This window comes from Cucumis sativus, chromosome 1 (assembly GCF_000004075.3).
Source record: "Cucumis sativus cultivar 9930 chromosome 1, Cucumber_9930_V3, whole genome shotgun sequence".
NCBI lineage: Eukaryota > Viridiplantae > Streptophyta > Magnoliopsida > Cucurbitales > Cucurbitaceae > Cucumis > Cucumis sativus.
In genome coordinates, this window is record NC_026655.2 from 23,970,567 (window position 1) to 23,988,370 (window position 17,804).

General features: G+C 34.8%; 1 protein-coding gene across 1 annotated transcript; it reads right to left on the reverse strand.

Annotated features, from left to right (window-relative positions):
* Nucleotides 1-2,575: 2,575 nt before the first annotated feature.
* On the reverse strand, nt 2,576-8,767 carry LOC101218035 (DEAD-box ATP-dependent RNA helicase 3, chloroplastic). The gene is made up of 10 exons (XM_004135529.3): nt 8,164-8,767; nt 7,477-7,613; nt 6,887-7,298; nt 6,348-6,446; nt 5,485-5,709; nt 4,459-4,836; nt 4,226-4,369; nt 4,026-4,121; nt 3,598-3,869; nt 2,576-2,980 (listed from the first exon to the last, which is right to left on the reverse strand). The coding sequence occupies exons 1-10, from the start codon at nt 8,578-8,580 to the stop codon at nt 2,914-2,916; spliced, it is 2,247 nt and encodes a 748-aa protein (XP_004135577.1). The 5' UTR covers nt 8,581-8,767; the 3' UTR covers nt 2,576-2,913.
* Nucleotides 8,768-17,804: the final 9,037 nt, after the last annotated feature.

Sequence of the window (17,804 nt, forward strand, 5' to 3'; positions counted from 1 at the left end):
TTCATGGGATGGGAGAATTCATGAGTATTATTATTGTTGTGTAGTCCCAAAACAAAAGGATGGTAACTTTGACATCAATTTAATTTTATTGGAGTCCCACTAAACAAATGGATGATTTGATGTGTGGTTAATTATAAGCATTAAAGCACTAAAAAACATTAACCTCCATTATATGCTTGGTTTTTTTTAGTATAATTGAGAAGGAAGATTTTGAACTATAAACAGTAGGGGTACTAATACGCTTTGGTGACAAATGAGTTATGTTCTTTTTCATCACTAAGAATAATTTAAAATGAGATTTAAGTGGAGTTTTAATTTAGAAGTATACATTACTATATAAAAAGAGATAAATTACCTCTTCACCCATAACAATGGGTCTCAAAGCATCTACTTATTCTTTGTTCTTGATACATTGTTACAGTTTTTTATGAATGTTGCTTGAAAAAATCTTGGAATACATATTCACATTAATTATGCACGACAAAATATAGTTCTAAATGTGATTTAGAAAAAAAATTTATGAAAATAACTTCACAAATTTATTACAATAGAATAATTCAAATCATAAAATAAAATGCAACAAAAAAGAAAAGAGAAATAAGAAAATTCACCTTGAACTTGAATAACCACCCAAAAAACGGAAGAAGAAAAGAGAAAGAAAAACCACTAGTTTCTTTCCAACTACTTAGAAAGGCAAAACTACATTATAATAAATCATTTGAAAAGTTACCTTTTTACTTCGAAAGATAAGATATATATATATCTAAGAGTTTTCTCATTATCAAAAAAGTGAATGAATAAGTTTTTGTCACACCTCTTTAACAACAACAATAATAATACAACTTAAAACATTTTTTTGGCTTGAGGTCATAAAAGACATTGCATCATTTTTCTAGTATCTGACGTGTATATCTTCAAGTCTTTCCCTCGAATCAATAAGTATTAGCATATTGTAACATACAAAATATATTGCAACACAAAGGAAAAGCTAAAGTTGAATGATGATGGTTTAATCAATCAATGTTATATAATAGAAACTGTTATAAGAAGAAAAAAAACATATACCTATGCTACAAAAGGGAAAACACATGTAGCGAGTAAAAAAATAAGAAAATCAACTTAATTAGGAAGAAATTCAAATGTTTGTAAGAAAATGGTTGAAGAGATGCATTTTTATAGTTGAAGAAAATAAAACGTAGCACTTTAGAATAATTGTAACACCGATCGTATTCGTAATGTCACCAAGATAAGAGATACAACCTTATTCATCTACTACAGACCATTTAGGTTATCACTTACACATGATCCACATTTAGGTTATCACTTAAACATCATCCACTTGTAATATCTCCACACACATGTTTAGGTTACCGAAAATATAACAACCTTGGATGTTAGTTTATTGGTTTTGTAGGTTAATGTAACTAAATGTCAAATAAAATAAAACACTCTATTTTATTAGATAAATAAAACGTTTGTATAATATATACAGTTATAAACTACAAGACCACAAAATTTAGGGCATCAATCCCAACAATTCATAGTTTAATGTAATTGAGGGTTTGAGGGGCGAACACTTTCTCGTAAGAGCGATAGAAAAACCATACGAATAAACGAATGTTTCAGGAGTGTTTGGAGGTACCTTTTGGCCACATGGTCAAGCTCTAAAATGTTGAATATGACCATCGTCATCTCATTTAATCTTATACACTCACTTAGTGCCAACAACATGGTGAAAAGAGCGAAAGGGAGCTAAATTTCTTGTACGATTGTAGCAAATTCAACATCTATAACCGACTCCCAAACAAGGAGAGCGTGAACATGTTGCAGTTGAGACCAACTAGTTGCCGGAATAAGTTGAGTTCACCCCCAAAAAAACTGCAAGGTTTGGAATTCTTGGCTAACATTGATGGTCATGGGGAGTGTGTTCAGGCTAGGACGACAAAAGAGTAAGACAAAGGGGTTGCAGAAGGGCCTTGAACTCCGCGCTTACCTCTTTCTTCAAGCTTTGTTGGTTTGATTCCATCTCTTTTACTTGAGCTCGGCTCTTTTGGTCAACAATTTCATCTTACATCAAAAGTTCCCCTTGCTAGCTCCCGGTTTGCCACTGCTGGCGCTTGTTCTTCTAATGTTCGTGCCATGACACCCCTTAGTTATCGTTTCAATGTGTATGGAGCCAAAAGGTTTCCCATATATTTAAGCATCCTTTTCGTGGTGAATGGCCACAAGTACAATCAATTTTAATTTTCATCTTGATCAGTGTTTAGAGCCCAATTGGTAATGTAAATCTCAGCATCTTCTTTGCAATGACCCCATGGCCTTGGGTTTGCTACAGTTTTTGTTACAGTTGTGCATGCTCTTCTCTTCAGTGACAGGTGGATTTCTCGACAAATTTTCAAACTCGGAACAATTTTTTTTTTGTTGTTGGTCTGTCAAGTACTAAGAAAATCTTCAACCAATGAGATAAGATGTAATTTCGTAAACAAATTAAGGGAGGAACTGTGATCCTGAAATGAGCTAAAGTTATTCCATATCATAGAGATCCTGGTCTGTTTCAAGGAATTAGTAAATCAAGTTATAACCAACGGAATGCTATGCTGTTTTTCATTTCTTCATTCTTCCGAAACATTTACATTCTACATGAGGGGTCGAAACAGGGTATCCATATAACTCATAACATGACAAATCAATTTTGAAAGCTTCACCGCGCAAAACTTAAATTACAACAGACTGAGATTGTAAAAAGTAATCTTGTAACGTAACATGAGACTGTTAACTCTTTCAAGCAGCATCTTCGAGATCTGAATACCAGCCACCTGAATCTAAGATGATGCAACTTAGCTGAACCTAAAAACCTACACGAGTCCCCACAATAACTAGAAGCTGATCAAGTATACTTAGTCGTCTTGCTTATCACTTGTCAGGGCATTCTGATGCCCTGTGTCCCATCCTTCCGCAGTTAAAACAGGAGCCGCCAAATCTGCAAAATAAATCCAGATTACATCACAGAAGAATTAGTGAAAACACATTCAAGATGGAAAAAAATAAAGAGAAAGAAAACTGAGTAACTTCCCAGATGAGTGAACGAAACAGGCAGTAGTCTCCTAGATGAATTAGTTTGAGTGGAAGTGTAAGAAAAAGTGGAAGGGAAAAATCGCAAGAACACTTCCAAGTTCAAAACTAGAAAACAAAATTTCTAATTTCTTTAGATAGCGTTGATGCTTATCATTAATGACAAATGAATTTCGAATCACCTTCAGGGAAATATTCGACACAATAAGAATATGAGTAATTTTTCAAATTTTAATACTTAAAAGTTCTTTCCCGGAACACCTCCCCCACCCCTTCCCTTCCCTCCCTGAGGTAAAAGAGAAGAGAACAAGAAACCAGAACCTAAATACCCACAGTAACTAAAAGAGGAAATGCAAACGAAATCAACTGCATAGTCAACTCACCATCCCAAAACACTTTCTTGCTATACTTTTAAAGATTAATGCATGCCTTTCACTGTCTTGCTTAAACCCATCATTTTACTTCCAAAACACTGTTACAAGGAAATGCACAATACCCACTATCACAATAAGCAAAAAAAATTACCTATCCACGGATGATGACCTGCTTGATCGTCTGCCTCCAATTAGCCAATCATCTCCCGAGCTTCTAAAATTTCGACCCTTGCTGTTGTTAGTTCTAAAACTGCGATTTCTACTAAATATATCACCATTGTCATCAGAATCTCGACTGCTTCCCCATCCCCTTGATGTTTTTAAACCTCTGCGATCCCTGGAGCTATTTCGACTACTTCTTTCTCTGCCAGAAAATCTTCCATAGTTGTCACTTGGTGGGCCATCGTCCTGAAGAGGAGGTAACTGCAAAAAATGAAGTATGGAATGTGTTCCAACATTCTGTTAGTAAATGGTCATGCATCGAAGAGATAAAACTATTTTTGAGGCAACATAAGAATATTATTAACTGAAGCCATAATTGTGATCGTGACTAGTGAGAGGAGGAAAGAACAAACTTACCTTTGTTATCTTCAAAATAGTATTTCCTTCTGGCAGTTCCTTATTCAGCAACTCTTTTGCTATTTCCTCTGGAAGATCAAATACTGCTCCATTTATCTGCCATTACCAACATCAATATTTAAGTTTATAAAACAAAATTGAATGCCAGTGAATTTAAAATTAAAGACGTGAAATAGGTACAGCATGCAAAAGATTTTCACCCTTTCATCTGCAATTAGATGTATTTTTCCAATTTCGTCTGCAGCTGGAGAATAAACGTCAGACAGAAATCCAGTGACAGACCTAGCAGACAAAAACCCACGTGAATAAGATGGATCCCTGGTCAGCTGCAATGTCACCCATCCCTGCAACAAATATGTTTTACCTTAATGACAACCATTTGCAAGAGATAATTTTCTAGCTATAATAAATTCACAAACAGAACTCTCAATACCTGTTCGTGGTTAATAAGTGACCGTGATGAAGGAGGATGTGTGAACCCGCTTAATTGTGCAAGTGCAGCCGCCAGAGCACCCAGTCCTTGTTCATCAATTAACTTCTGTGCAGTTGGAGTGAAATACTCAATAGATTCAGGATGAACACCCCGAAGAGTAACAACCACTTGCTCAGCTGATGATTTTAGAACCTCCTCCATTCCAGGTGGATTTGCAAACTCAAATTTGCACCCCACATCACGCTCAAGTGATCTAACTGTTCTCCTTTGACTATTTGTAAACATTAAAATGGCAGTACCCTCTTTTCCTGCACGCCCAGTGCGGCCAGAGCGATGTACAAAAGTCTCAGGATCATTAGGAAGTTCATAATGGATAACCTGAAGTGAAGGTAAGAAGTCCAATTAGATACTTGTTATAGAAAATGAAAATTTTGAAAGACGTCTAATTCAACAAGATCCTAAAATGAGTACGAAAATGAAACTTTCAAGAATAAGATACTTCACAAGCCAACAATGACTATAATTTGAAGAATGCTCAACTACTCTCAAGTTGGCAAAATCGTGCACGCCTCAGATTGAAAATTTGGACAGGGTAGAAGAGCATTGAAACTAAAAGCTCATAACCATCAATAAAAAAAGTCCATCCAACAGACATGGTCACCAGGAAAAATTGCTGCTGGTATCCCCTAAAAACGCCTAATTTTCTTTTTTTTTTTTTTTTGTTTTGATTCTTGTAACCTTTTTTTCTTCAATGAGAAATCAGCTTAAATTCAAGAGAATGGAAGTACAAGGGCCGTTCATAGAAGAAAGAGGAGAAACTGAAAATTATCCCTACTTTTGGTCAAATGAAATCTTGGATAATTTCAGAATAACCGAACAACATAAAGAATTTCTTTTCCATTTCCATTTAAGAATTAGTGCTGTCTTTTTTCCTTTTTTAGTTGGTTTGGGGGTGGGGGGTGCTGTTTGGTGTATTGAACAAGAGCAAAAGAAATTGGCATTGAAATACAGTCCAAATGAGAGTACCAAATCAACATTTGGGATATCCAGTCCTCGTGAAGCTACATCAGTTGCAACCAGCACAGTGAACTTCCCCTGCCGAAATCCATTTAATGTTCTTTCCCGTTGATGCTGTGATATATCTCCATGCAATGCTTCTGATGTTATGCTATTAGCCAATGCCAAAGAGACTTCATCAGCATCACGTTTTGTCTGAGTAAAAACAATGGTCTTTCCCCCCTTCGCATAAACCTGAAATCAAGATGTTATTAGAATCGTTTTTTGTGGAGATCAGGCATTAAAATAAATATGGTTCACATGAAAATGAAAGGATGCTATTACGAATGAAAGAGTCTCATAGAAGATATTTCTCAAGGGCTCAATTTTATATCGTGTAATGCCCAATTATGTTAGGCAATAGGGTTAAAATCAAATTTTAAGACAATTTGTCAAAGAAATTTGTAAGGTAGTCAGGTGGTAATGAAAAAGCAAAAACAAAAGTATCACAAGAATGAAGTGAGATGCAATTTTTAAATATTAAAGGAGTAATGACACACACACAGATTTGATCAAGCATAAATGTTCTTTATTAAAATGAACCATGAGAATGGAATTAATTGATTTTAAGCTAAAATTCATGTTAGAGGTGAATATGAAGAATTTATAGATAAAAGAAGTTAGTTTTTTCTTTGTTTCTCAGTGACAGCTAGCTTTTCAATAAAAGAACTTGATGGTTTCCAAAAGTTTAAACTTAAATAATTAGTGATAATCTAATATGTTCAAACGAGCCACATAACAGGACATCAAATAACAGCTTCACAGTTACAGCATAGTCCCAAGATAACTCGTCTGTAATGCTTGAAGAAATGGGGATATGATTCAATTCTTACTGTTACAAGATCTCTGAGAATAGTTTGCTTCGAAGTTGCAGTCGTTAATATGGCATGAAGTTTGATCCCCTCAGCAAGCTTTTCATCTTGGTCGCCAACCTACACGTTTGATACAGGATGATTATTTTTACCGAACAGGAATTGATTTTTATATGGAGAATTAAATGCAATTTTTAACGCCAAAGTGGGCTTCATTCCTTAAAACTTGCATTAGGCAATCAGAATAGTATTGGAACTTTTTTCCTTTTCCCATACACTAGCCTGTCATGACAGTTGACAACAATGGTCACATAGATGATGAATATTACTTCCGTTACTAAAATTGCATGCCCAAACATAACTGAAAAGTGAAAGAAAAAAAAAGGATGGAAAAGAGAACATACAAAAAGAACCTAGCTCATCTCTTCATTACACCATAATCCAAAGAGTAAGCATCTTTCGAACACAATTTTATTGTTCATTACAATAAAAAATATGCAAATATAAAAAATTTTAAGACTAAGTAATTAATTAAGATGTTAAAAAATGTAAATGATTACCAAATCAATGGTCAATGGATTATCCAAATATTTGCGTGCAAGTTTCTTAACCCACGTTGGCATAGTAGCAGAGAAAAGCATGTTTTGTCGCTGAGATGGAAGCTTTTCTAAAATTACTTCCACATCCTCCTCAAACCCAACAGCAAGCATCTGATCTGCTTCATCTAATACTAAATATTCAACTTCCCCCAAATTGAGGCTGTTACCATTTATTAGGTCTATTAATCGACCAGGTGTTCCAACTACCACATCAACTCCACGAGAAAGAGCATTTTGCTGTGTAATGTATGAAACTCCTCCATAAACGCAAACAGTGTTCAGATAAGGTGCAGATTCCTTAATCTCTTTTTCCACTTGTTTGGCTAGTTCTCTGGTGGGAGTTAACACCAAAACTCTAGGAAGACGAGACCGCCTGTAACGAATACTGAAAAGTTAGTAATTTTGAGACAAACCTCTAGAAGTGTGTTCTGATTGACTTTCTAAGTATTCATAAACCTTTTTTTGCACTTATAAACCACTTTTTTAAAAGTTTAAAAAATCAATCCAATCATGCACTAAGTACAAGGTTGTAGGCAGTCACAAATTCGTACCTCCGCAAACTTCTTGATTCATCATCTTCAGTGAGTTTTTTAAGAATTGGTATCCCAAAAGCTAATGTCTTCCCAGTACCAGTCTTTGCACGGGCAATGAGGTCTCGACCTTCTAATGCAGGGACAAGAACAGCTCTCTGCGTGTTTCAAATGAACAAATAAAAAAAAAAAGAAAAAACATTAGAGATAAAATCACACCACTTGACTAATCAAATTGTTCAACAACAAATATCTTGTAACGAAACGTATATTAAGGTTCAAAACAAATTAATCATTAACATAACTGGAAGATTAAATTAAGGATAAAATGAATCTATATCCTAAATGAAAGTTCTCAAACAAGCAGGGATATCCATCATTCTCAAAATTTGTGCACAATAGATTTTGCGTGTTAGCATTTCCCACATCTATAAAATTTTGAAATTTAAATTTAAGCGAACAGATAATAACTAAATTTAAAGTAATAGCCTCAAAAAACAGAAAAAAAATATGGAACGAGAACGGAGAAAATCATAACTACGAACTTATAGCAGTGCGTCTGGTTAAAGAAAGAAACTGTGTCCCACTTTTGTGGATAGCATTTGGCAGGTAATTGGAAAGAAAAAAAATCTAATAACCACATTAACTGTAAAATGAGACAGGAATGAGAAATGGAACATAAAGCGAAGTCAGAGAGTGGGATAGTACTTGAATAGGGAAGAGGTGGGTAATCCCACGCTTTTGAAGAGCATCCGTCAGCCGCTGGGGCAAGTTTAATTTGGAAATGGCGAGCTCGTCATCATCAGCAGCGAATGCAAGAGATGAATTAGGTTCAGGGTCGATGAGATTATCATCCAAGGAGTCTTCAGAGAAGCCATCGAAACTTCTAAAAGCCTCTTCGCTGAGTATGGAATTGGGAGTAGCAATTGCAGAAGAGGTGAATCCGGACAAGTTGCGACGGCTACTACCACTGAAACAAGTTTGAACTTTGAGGGCAATTAAGTGGGACTTGTCAACAAAAGAAAGAGAAGGCGTCGGTGATGCCGTGGCCGTTGTTCCCGTCCTTCTGTACAAATCAAGATTTGGTGCATGAAGAATTGCAGTAACTCCAAGAAGGGAAGCCATTTGTTCAGCTTCTCTTCAGTGGCTTACTAAGTAAGTTGCGAGCTTGAACTCGCTCAAACTCAGGATGAAGTACGAACTTGGAGAAGAGTAAAAGATGGGTTTATCAAATATCGCACACCCAGCGATAAGGATAGAACGTATGGACTATATGGTTTTGAGTAGGCCTTAACCACAACATTACCTCCAACTCTTTACTCATCTCTATATATATATAGTGAAGCCCTGATTGTTTAGATATTTCGATTACATGGGAGGGTTTTGTTTGGATATTTCGATTATATGGGAGGGTTTTTTACACGTCAGTCCTTGGGGGCTTTGAGGTGAGGATGGGTTTTCATTCCATAAACCCTAAGAGGGTTCGTTTTTGTTCCACGTCAATTCTTGGGGGTTTGGGGTGAGGATTGGTTTTCATTCCATAAACCCTAACACTTCTTTCAATTCCTTAAATCTCCCCGCTTTTGAATCAATCTCATGTGATCTACCAAATTAATTATAGATTTGAATTTTGGACAAATTAAAAGTTGAGATGTATCCAATCTAAACTAAAGACTAATAATGTTTTTGGATTAATTTGGAAATCAATCAAAATAGATTTTAAATACAAAAATATTCAAAAAAGAAAAAATTACGTCAATCGAAACGGACCCAAGTTGGTGAATTATGATATGCCACAAGTTTTCATGTTGAATCAAATTGATATTTTGGTTTAATTAAATATACTTAAATACATATTGTGAGACCTAGTGGGTCAAGTCCACAGACCAATCAAGTTCAAACTCATAAAACTCACCTGAGAGCTTTATAAATTGAGGACTTGTCTTAATGGCTTCATAAAATTTTGCTCTCGAAAGGCCCAAAGAGAATTCTCTCAAAAAATCACAACCCCTTCAAGAATATCACAAACTTCATAACACGCTTTTCTTCCATACATCAAGTAAACACACTCAATCGAGAAAGAATAAAATGATCAAGTACTAAGAACCGAATCATATCGCATCAAATCAACACAAAATCGTTTCTCTAAAAATCTCATGCGAACAGTCATTTCGAGATGTTTGGAGTATTTTCTTGAATTATCAAGTGTCACACTTCCTCCCATATTTGATCATACAATTTGAGAGAAAATGCAATTTGGCTAGAGAAATGTAATCCTCGTGGGTTGGGGTGGCATTTGATGCCTACTAGAGACTTAACCACCTCAAATGCTTAGTCATGTGTTTTGAATAAACTACTTATGCATCTCGATTTAGTTATACAAACTATGTGATTAGAACTTATTGTTGTGGATCAAAACTTATCTTTGTTACTTATCAATATTCATTGCAACACATAAATAACCTTAACACAAAGTTTAGGTTAAACACCTTACAACTACCTAGAATTTACACTCAAACTAAACTATACTACATATTCAGTGACTCGCATATATGAAGATCATATCATCAAACATGAAACTTTAACTTAGAAAACATTTGTGCTTTCCCATAAACATTAACAAAGTTAAACATGCATTACAACAATACAAGACTAAAAATAATGTTTTAGAACAATATTCTTTCTTTTTATAAAATCACTCACAATACACTAAGTTTCTTCCTTTGGACGCCTAACTCCAAGTCTTCTTCTTCTCACCTAGTGACGTCCTCGAAAAGACAGCACTTGAGTAATTTTTCTTAGTAAATTTCAGAGTAACATTCTTTTCTTCATACCCTTCACTCCTATTTATACTCATCCTATTCTTTTCTTCATACCCTTCACTCCTATTTATACTCATCCTTAAATGAATTAGTCACCCTTAAGCTCTCCTAAACTTGTCAGCTTCTACTCGGTGATTTACATGTATGAGCTTAATGTCCTTTCTAATTATGCTTAGCTTAAACACTACACATGGTCCATTATGTAATCACTCCTTAGGAAATTTTCTCAAATTTTCCTAACTCTCCTTGCCCGCTTTCCTTGTGTACACCAAAACTCCCATTTGAACTCATACTTTCTTATCGCGTCGCCTAGCTTCAACACGTTCTAATTTTCAAAGCGCCTAGTACTTCAAAATGTTTTTCTTCAAAATTCCTTCTATCCAGAACGCAAGTTGTGAAACCCTAGAATTATTCCTTAAACCTTTTGATTTTTTTTTAAGATTAGTCAAGGACAAGAGAAATTAAAATTTATAGGAAAAGGAAGTAAAAATACTTGGAAAGATTAAGATTTTAAGGTATAGGTTTAAGAAAAATAGAGAGTTTGAAAATTTTGGCTAAGTGTCTTTGAGCATTTAGAGGTTAGGTTAGGCGACAAAGAAAGGCCAAACAACCTCTAAATGATTTTTGATGGGTGGAAAAAGAAGGTAGAAAGCCTCTAAGCATAGGCATTTGGACAAGCTTAGTCATTTAGACATGGACTAGGCGACCAACGCTATGGTAAATAACCTCTAAAGGTGATGCTTGTGTGTTTAGATGGCTAGGCGAGAAGACATTGGAGGTTAGCTAGGTGGCCAAGGCTATGCGTTGAGAGGTTAGGCGGCCAAGGCAAGGCTATGCGAGATGGTCATGGAGGTTAAACTTAGCGTTTTGGACAATTATGATATTGTACGTGTATATCACAGCTTAGTGATACACTATCGAAAATGATAAATTTTTTAAGTGTTTAAAATTTAAAGGTATTCGAGTAAATATAGATTTGTGACAATTTTGTAATTAAATGAATCTTCATTTGATTTAGGGCTCGTTTGTGTATCAAAAATTTAAAATAGAAAATATGTCTAGCATAGCTTAGTGATTGAAATTTGTCATATTTTGCAAAATTTGAACAGTGTGTCTCATGATATCACCACCAATACAATTTCCCTAATATTAAAACCAATTTGATGAACCATTCAAATTTTCCTTTAATGAAATTCTCAATTTGTTTGATGATCATAGTATAGTATGATCTATTTGACCTTGGCAAGACGATGGTTTGAGTCAAAAGCTCAAACCAATCTGCTTGGCCAAGGATACATCAGGATGAGGCTGAGGGTGGCCTTTTCTATTTGATGATCAGAGAGTACTATGACCCATTTGAACCTAGGGAAAGACGATTGTTCAACCCAAACCAACCTTCTTGGCCTCGGCCTAGGTCAAGGATGAGCCAAGATAAAGTCAATATCGACTTCCTCTGTTTGATGAATAGAGCTTACTATGACCTATTTGATGGTTTGGGTCAAAACCATAAACCAACCTCCTCGATCCATCCTTTGTCGTTGCATACTTAGGTCGAAGTTGGAAATTTGATAAACAAGGCATGTCAAATGCACAACTTGATCCATTTACCTTGAAAGATAACATATCTTATTTGAGATTAGAAAACTCAAACCCTAATCTTAATTGGACTAAGATAAACCATGAATCATATCCCTCATGAATACACCACATAAGGCAATAAGTAAAACTCTGGACTTCTCCTTTCTTTTACATTTTTTTTAACGATTTAGCCAGGAAAGCCGTTTTATTTTGTTCACTCATCTACTCTTTCCTAAATTAGGAATATAAATAAATAAAATTTGACATATGGAAATAATAATTATAAAAAAGAATATCTACCTTTGAAAACACGATATTTAGCCCTAAAGAATAAATAACTTGAACATATAAGACAAAATAGAAGGGAAAATTCCAAAGTTAAATCCATCGTATACTACAGGATTTAGTTAACTGCTAAGATAAGACCATCAGTTCACCATCGGCTGGTTGAATTGTTCAAAAAGAAAGGGAAAAAAAGGTTATAATTATAAGAAAAGATACGTGCCATATTAAAATTGGGCACGCAAGTATTGTTGATGAAGAAAAGCTATATACATCCGCAGCAGTCAGCACACAATTGATAATAAAGTGATGCAATTAATTAAGTATTTCTTTTGGTCCTCAGTCCTATCGGTTGTGTATTGTATTATATTATATTGTATTGTAGGGTGTGGACGTTGTTTCAAAGGAATTGGAATTATTAGAATATATGAATTAAGAAAGGAGGCGAAGGCAGGGCATAGCATGGGGACGTTGCTTCACAATTTAACTATATTATATTTACGCGCTTCAGTTGATCTCACACACCCTGAGGTCTGATCCCTTCTGAGTTGGGCCAAGTTTAAAACTTAATGAGCTACGCTTATATATATGGGTATACATACACATATTGTTTATGTGTTTAATCATAACACAATTAATTATTAGTTGGTATGGGGTTCAACTTGATGATTCATTATTCAGACGATGAGGATGATCAAAATTATAAGCATGAGTGCAGTTATTTAGATGAATGGCGGTACTCAATGAGGATGCGGGAGAAGAGGCAAATATTTCTGAGGAGCTATGAGTTCCAGTTGATGAGCAGAAAGAGATCAAAGAAGAAGAAGGAGAAGAGGAGGAGTGTGGGCCACAACATAAAAACAGGTCTTCTCAAAATCAAAAGAGTTATATGGGTGAGGCTCAACAAGCTCAAGCTCAACATTAATAATCACTGCTTCCTCCCTTCCCCTTCACGTATACGTATAAGACGAACAACATTTTTTCGCCTCCATATTCACTAGTATAGCTTCTCTCTTTCTCTTGTGTTTCTCAACATCTATATAAAAATCTGAGTGTTTTTTATTTTACTTTAACATTATATATGTGTTTAGATATTGTAAAATTACCGTTCAAGTTCAAAGAGAAGGATAGTTATTTTAGAAATTGTGAATGCACACCAGAAATGGCTGCTATTTTAATTAACATTGTTTTATATAAAGAGAAATTCTCATGTAATCTCCACATGAACGATTAGAATTTACTGAGAGATTGTTCAAGCTTGAATATTTCCCTTAGTAAAATCAAAGAATATAATGATGAATTTTGATCACTTACCTTTTATCACACCGTGCTTTCAACTAGTCATCGTGGGGTTTCTTGTTTCTTTTCTTTTTGGGTAGGATTAATGGGTTGAAACATTACTCGAGGGTCTCATCTCTAGAACAATTTCAAACAAATTTGGCACATCCCTATTCACAAAATTTGAAGAACAATGTTATCCCTTTTAAAGTGACCAAATCGTGACTATAGTGAAATCTATTTTTAAATGTGCTTTATACTTAAACATGGGTCCATTTTCATCAAATTTGAACATCGTCCCCCACTCAATAAAATAAAAGAAAACTATGACCTAATCATTTCTTTTTCTACAATAAGCTTTTAATTACTACAACAATCTCGACCAATTTACCTAAAAACTAAAATGGGAAGGAAATTCTTTTATAAACTTTCATTTGAATCCCGATCGGGTGGATGCTATCCTTTTTCAATAGTGACCAAACCTTGACCAGGGCAATTTTTGTTTTAAATGTGTCTTATACATGAAGTTCATTTTCATCAAAACTTAGACACATCTATTTCACTGAAATTGAAAAACGATGAGGGCTGACTCAATTTTCTTTCATAGTGTTTGAAATTGTTTAATATGGGATTTCTTGTTACTTTTTTTGTGCTAATTCTTTTTCTTATTTGGGACTGTGTCTAAATTTAAATATTTCAAGTCTTTTCTATCTATAACAATCTCGGATAAATTTACCCAAAAATAAAATGGAAGGAAGCTCTTTAGAAATTGTGAATGGTGCCTGTTTAAATATTTCACTCTTCTTCAACAGAAGCTCGCTTACTTTTTTCTCTTCACGTTGCAACACACACACATATAATTTTGCCACCCTTTTCAACCAATCAGCCCATCCAAGAAGAAGAATTTCTAACCTTCAAACTTTCTTCTTTTGATAAGCTAGCCACACCTATCAATAAGCCAATTAAAAACTAGCTTATAGGTTAAGTAAAAAGGTGAATTGGGTGTTGGAAGCCTCTTTGGAAGGCCAAATTCCCTCCAAAGGCGAAATCTGTGTTTTGTTAGCTTCTAAATGATGCTATTCCCTCTAAGCTTAACCTCTGGAAAAAGGGACTATTAATGATCCTGATTCTTTTCTTCTTTTTAATTTTTAATTTTTTTTTTTGCAGTGATTGTGAGGAGTTGGCTTTGCATATTTTGTGGGGATGCAAGTCTGCTAAAGAGTTTGGAGGTTTTTCTTTCCCTTCTCATCGTTACCCTTCATTCCTTGTAGGTTGAAGATGAATCGTCCCATTCTGCTTTGGGATTGGGCTGTGGAAAATTTAAATGAGGAAGAGATTAATGTGAGCATTTTAATTTGGTGGGGTCTCTGGTCTTGCAGAAACAATTGGGTGAGAAAAAATTTTTACGCCGGTGTTGTCTGTTGGTGTCGAGCTTGGTGCAAATTCATTGCAGGACTATCCAATAATCCTTTGCTATCGTCTCGAGCTCCCTTGATTTGGCGCCTAAGAAGGGGTTTAGTCTCGACACTTGGAATCCGTCGGAGGATAGTTGGAAGATGAATGCTGATGCGTCTTGATGTAATGCTTCTGGTTTGGGAGAAATTGTTTGGATCGTTGGTGACTCCCCTGGTTCTTTGATTGGTGTGGGTTTCAAAAGATTTAGAATAATGTGGAAAATCAAGGTGGTCGAGGTGAAAGCGTGAACAGTTTGGTAACTCTATTCCCTCGCTGCACATTGAATCTGATTCTTCGGAAGCTATTGCCTCTCCGCGGGACATTGACTGCGTCCTCTGCAAGATAAAAAAATGTTTCCTATGACGTTTTGAAGTAAGCTAATCTTGATGGGAATGTTCAGTTTTGGTTTTGTACTAGATCTTGTAACTTGGCAGCGTATCCGCTGATTTTGATGATGGAGGTTGGCACTTCTCGGGTTGTGATAGCCCAGGTCGGGTGTCCCCTGGTCTTAATGGGGAGTCTTTGTAATTGTTCCTTGTTCTTTAAAATAGGTGAATTGGGCTGGGCCAAAGTTTGAACAAAAAATAAAACAAGAAGAAAGTTAATTTTTTGAAATTGTGAATAGTACCCCTTCAAACTTGAACATCACCCAACACCCACTATAAATTAAAAAACAATCATCCTTACTATGTTGGTGTGTAAATCTCACATCCTCTCCGCCAAATGCTGGTTTATGGAAGTCTTGATAGGCCACCTTTTCTCTCTTCTTCTTTCGTTTGCAATTGCACAATGAGAACTCGCAAAGTGTTTGGTGCCAAGCCAAACATACTCTTTGATGCATGCCTAAATTAGCCAAGTGTTGAGATTGGCTATGCACACAAGAATATTCTTTACGTCTTGAGGTGGTGAAGCAAGGCTATTTGTAGAGTTCACACTTAAAAGACATGTACAATCAGTGGCAAGCCAAACATACTCTCTGATTGTCAAGGTTGTAGGACGCTGATCAATGGATCAACCTCACTATTTTGAGATGTATGGACTCTGAGAATACTTGTTTGGGCCTTTGCATTGACTTGAATAAACCCCACAAGATAACATAAAAGAAGATGTATGTTACATGGAATGAGTGGCACGCATTAGTAATTTAGTAGGAGGAAGAGTTTGTGTATGATATGATTCATGTGGCTTTGTGGGCCTATTGCCATTTTGTCCTACCACCTTCCTCTTTCTTACTTTACTGTTGTGTCATTTTTAATATTGTATCCATCAATCATGCTTCCTTTCACGTGCCCACCAATAGAACATAAACTCAATGATGTCTTCAAAATATATACATATAATTAATTACCTCATTCTTCTAGCTTTGGGACTATTCTTTCATAACGCTGATTCATAAGTCATAACTACTACCCGCATAAATTCTATTTTAAATCTCTAACCCACTCTATATATTCCAAAATAACATATCATTTCATCTGAGCATTTTAGGACTTTATAATTGTATTTTACTCCATATTTCTTTTATCTACCGAGAATTGAAGCACTAGTACGAACATATTAACTAGAGAAGGAAGACCTATGATATATACGTGAAAATAATTATGTCAAATGATTTGATATTTTGGGATGATTTCAAAATTAAAACGAACAATAATTTAGATCCAAACCCGTCATCTTTACCAATATGTAATTAAATCGTATTTGTAAATGTTTCTTTTCTACGTGTTTCCTAACCTATAATATTTATTGTATGTATAACAGAATTTGACTAAAAATCGAATATATAAGTACCAATAACAAGACTTATAATTAAAGACCTTTTATGAATTGATCTTTTCTTTACCTCCTAGATTTTAAATTAGGTCAATTTTTTTTATTCATATTCAAACTCACCATTGGATCTAATACATTTTCACAAGAGTTTGTGGTCAACATACTTGTAACCCCACACAAATGGTCGGTTTATATATATATATATCACTAATTTCAAATTTAGAAAAATCAAAACAATTACAAGATATAGTAAAATATCATCGTCTATTTACGATGGACTGTTGTAAATCAACATAGATAGTTATATACAATAATAGTCTATCTTGATTAGATTGTGGTCCATCAAATATATATTGAGATATTTTGCTGTCTTTTTAATTATTTTTTAGAAGTTTCCTATTTAATAATTTCTTAGGGTTTTTTTTCTTCTGTATTTTGGATTTTATGTCCTAAAACTCGTAATTTGTGAATGTTAAACTATTCTGTTGTTCAATAAAATTGTTGAAGTGTTGTTCAATAAATTGTTATTCAATATGAGATTTGCTAAAACTCATAATCCAATAAACAAGGTTTCCAACTTGACCTAATAGACTTTCAATTTTGGAGGTAAAATCGAGTAAATAGTTGGAGACGTAGAGTGCAAAACATAATTCACTCATACTCACTTTTATAGGGTTAGTATAGATGGTTGTTCTCTTAAGCGTTGACTCTATGTTTTAAACAAATGGGCCTCTTTCTCTCATTGGCTCGAAAGACGATATTCAGTTTATAGGTTGGACCTTAAACTAATTGTTCATTAGAAGATTAGTTGAGGCTTATGGAAAAAGATGTAGTCTTGGGGATAAAACGGTAAATTGTCCTAGCCAAGATTACGAACAACGTGTGAAGGGCCGACTTATTAATTATGGTTATATCAGGTGAACACAAATACATCTATAGTGAGCATAGTACAACTGCGGGCTATAGTAGATAGTGATCTCGATTAGTTAATGAACGTTGATTAACTTGGTAAAAATAGTTCATCAAGTTAATCTCGGATCGTTGAAGCTCGTGATATGTAGATTCATTAGGTATCTCTACTAGCTCGTTATGGATTTAAACTTAAAACAGAGTGCGTTGAGAAAATAAATTATTGATAATGTTTGATATAATTAACAATTA

Coding starts and splice junctions, on each gene's coding strand:
- LOC101218035 (XM_004135529.3), bottom strand. CDS start 8,580: ATGGCTTCCCTTCTTGGAGTTACTGCAATTCTTCATGCACCAAATCTT. Junction 3,870..4,025: donor CTATTTTGAAGATAACAAAG/GTAAGTTTGTTC, acceptor CATTTTTTGCAG/TTACCTCCTCTTCAGGACGA. Junction 2,981..3,597: donor AGGTCATCATCCGTGGATAG/GTAATTTTTTTT, acceptor TTTATTTTGCAG/ATTTGGCGGCTCCTGTTTTA.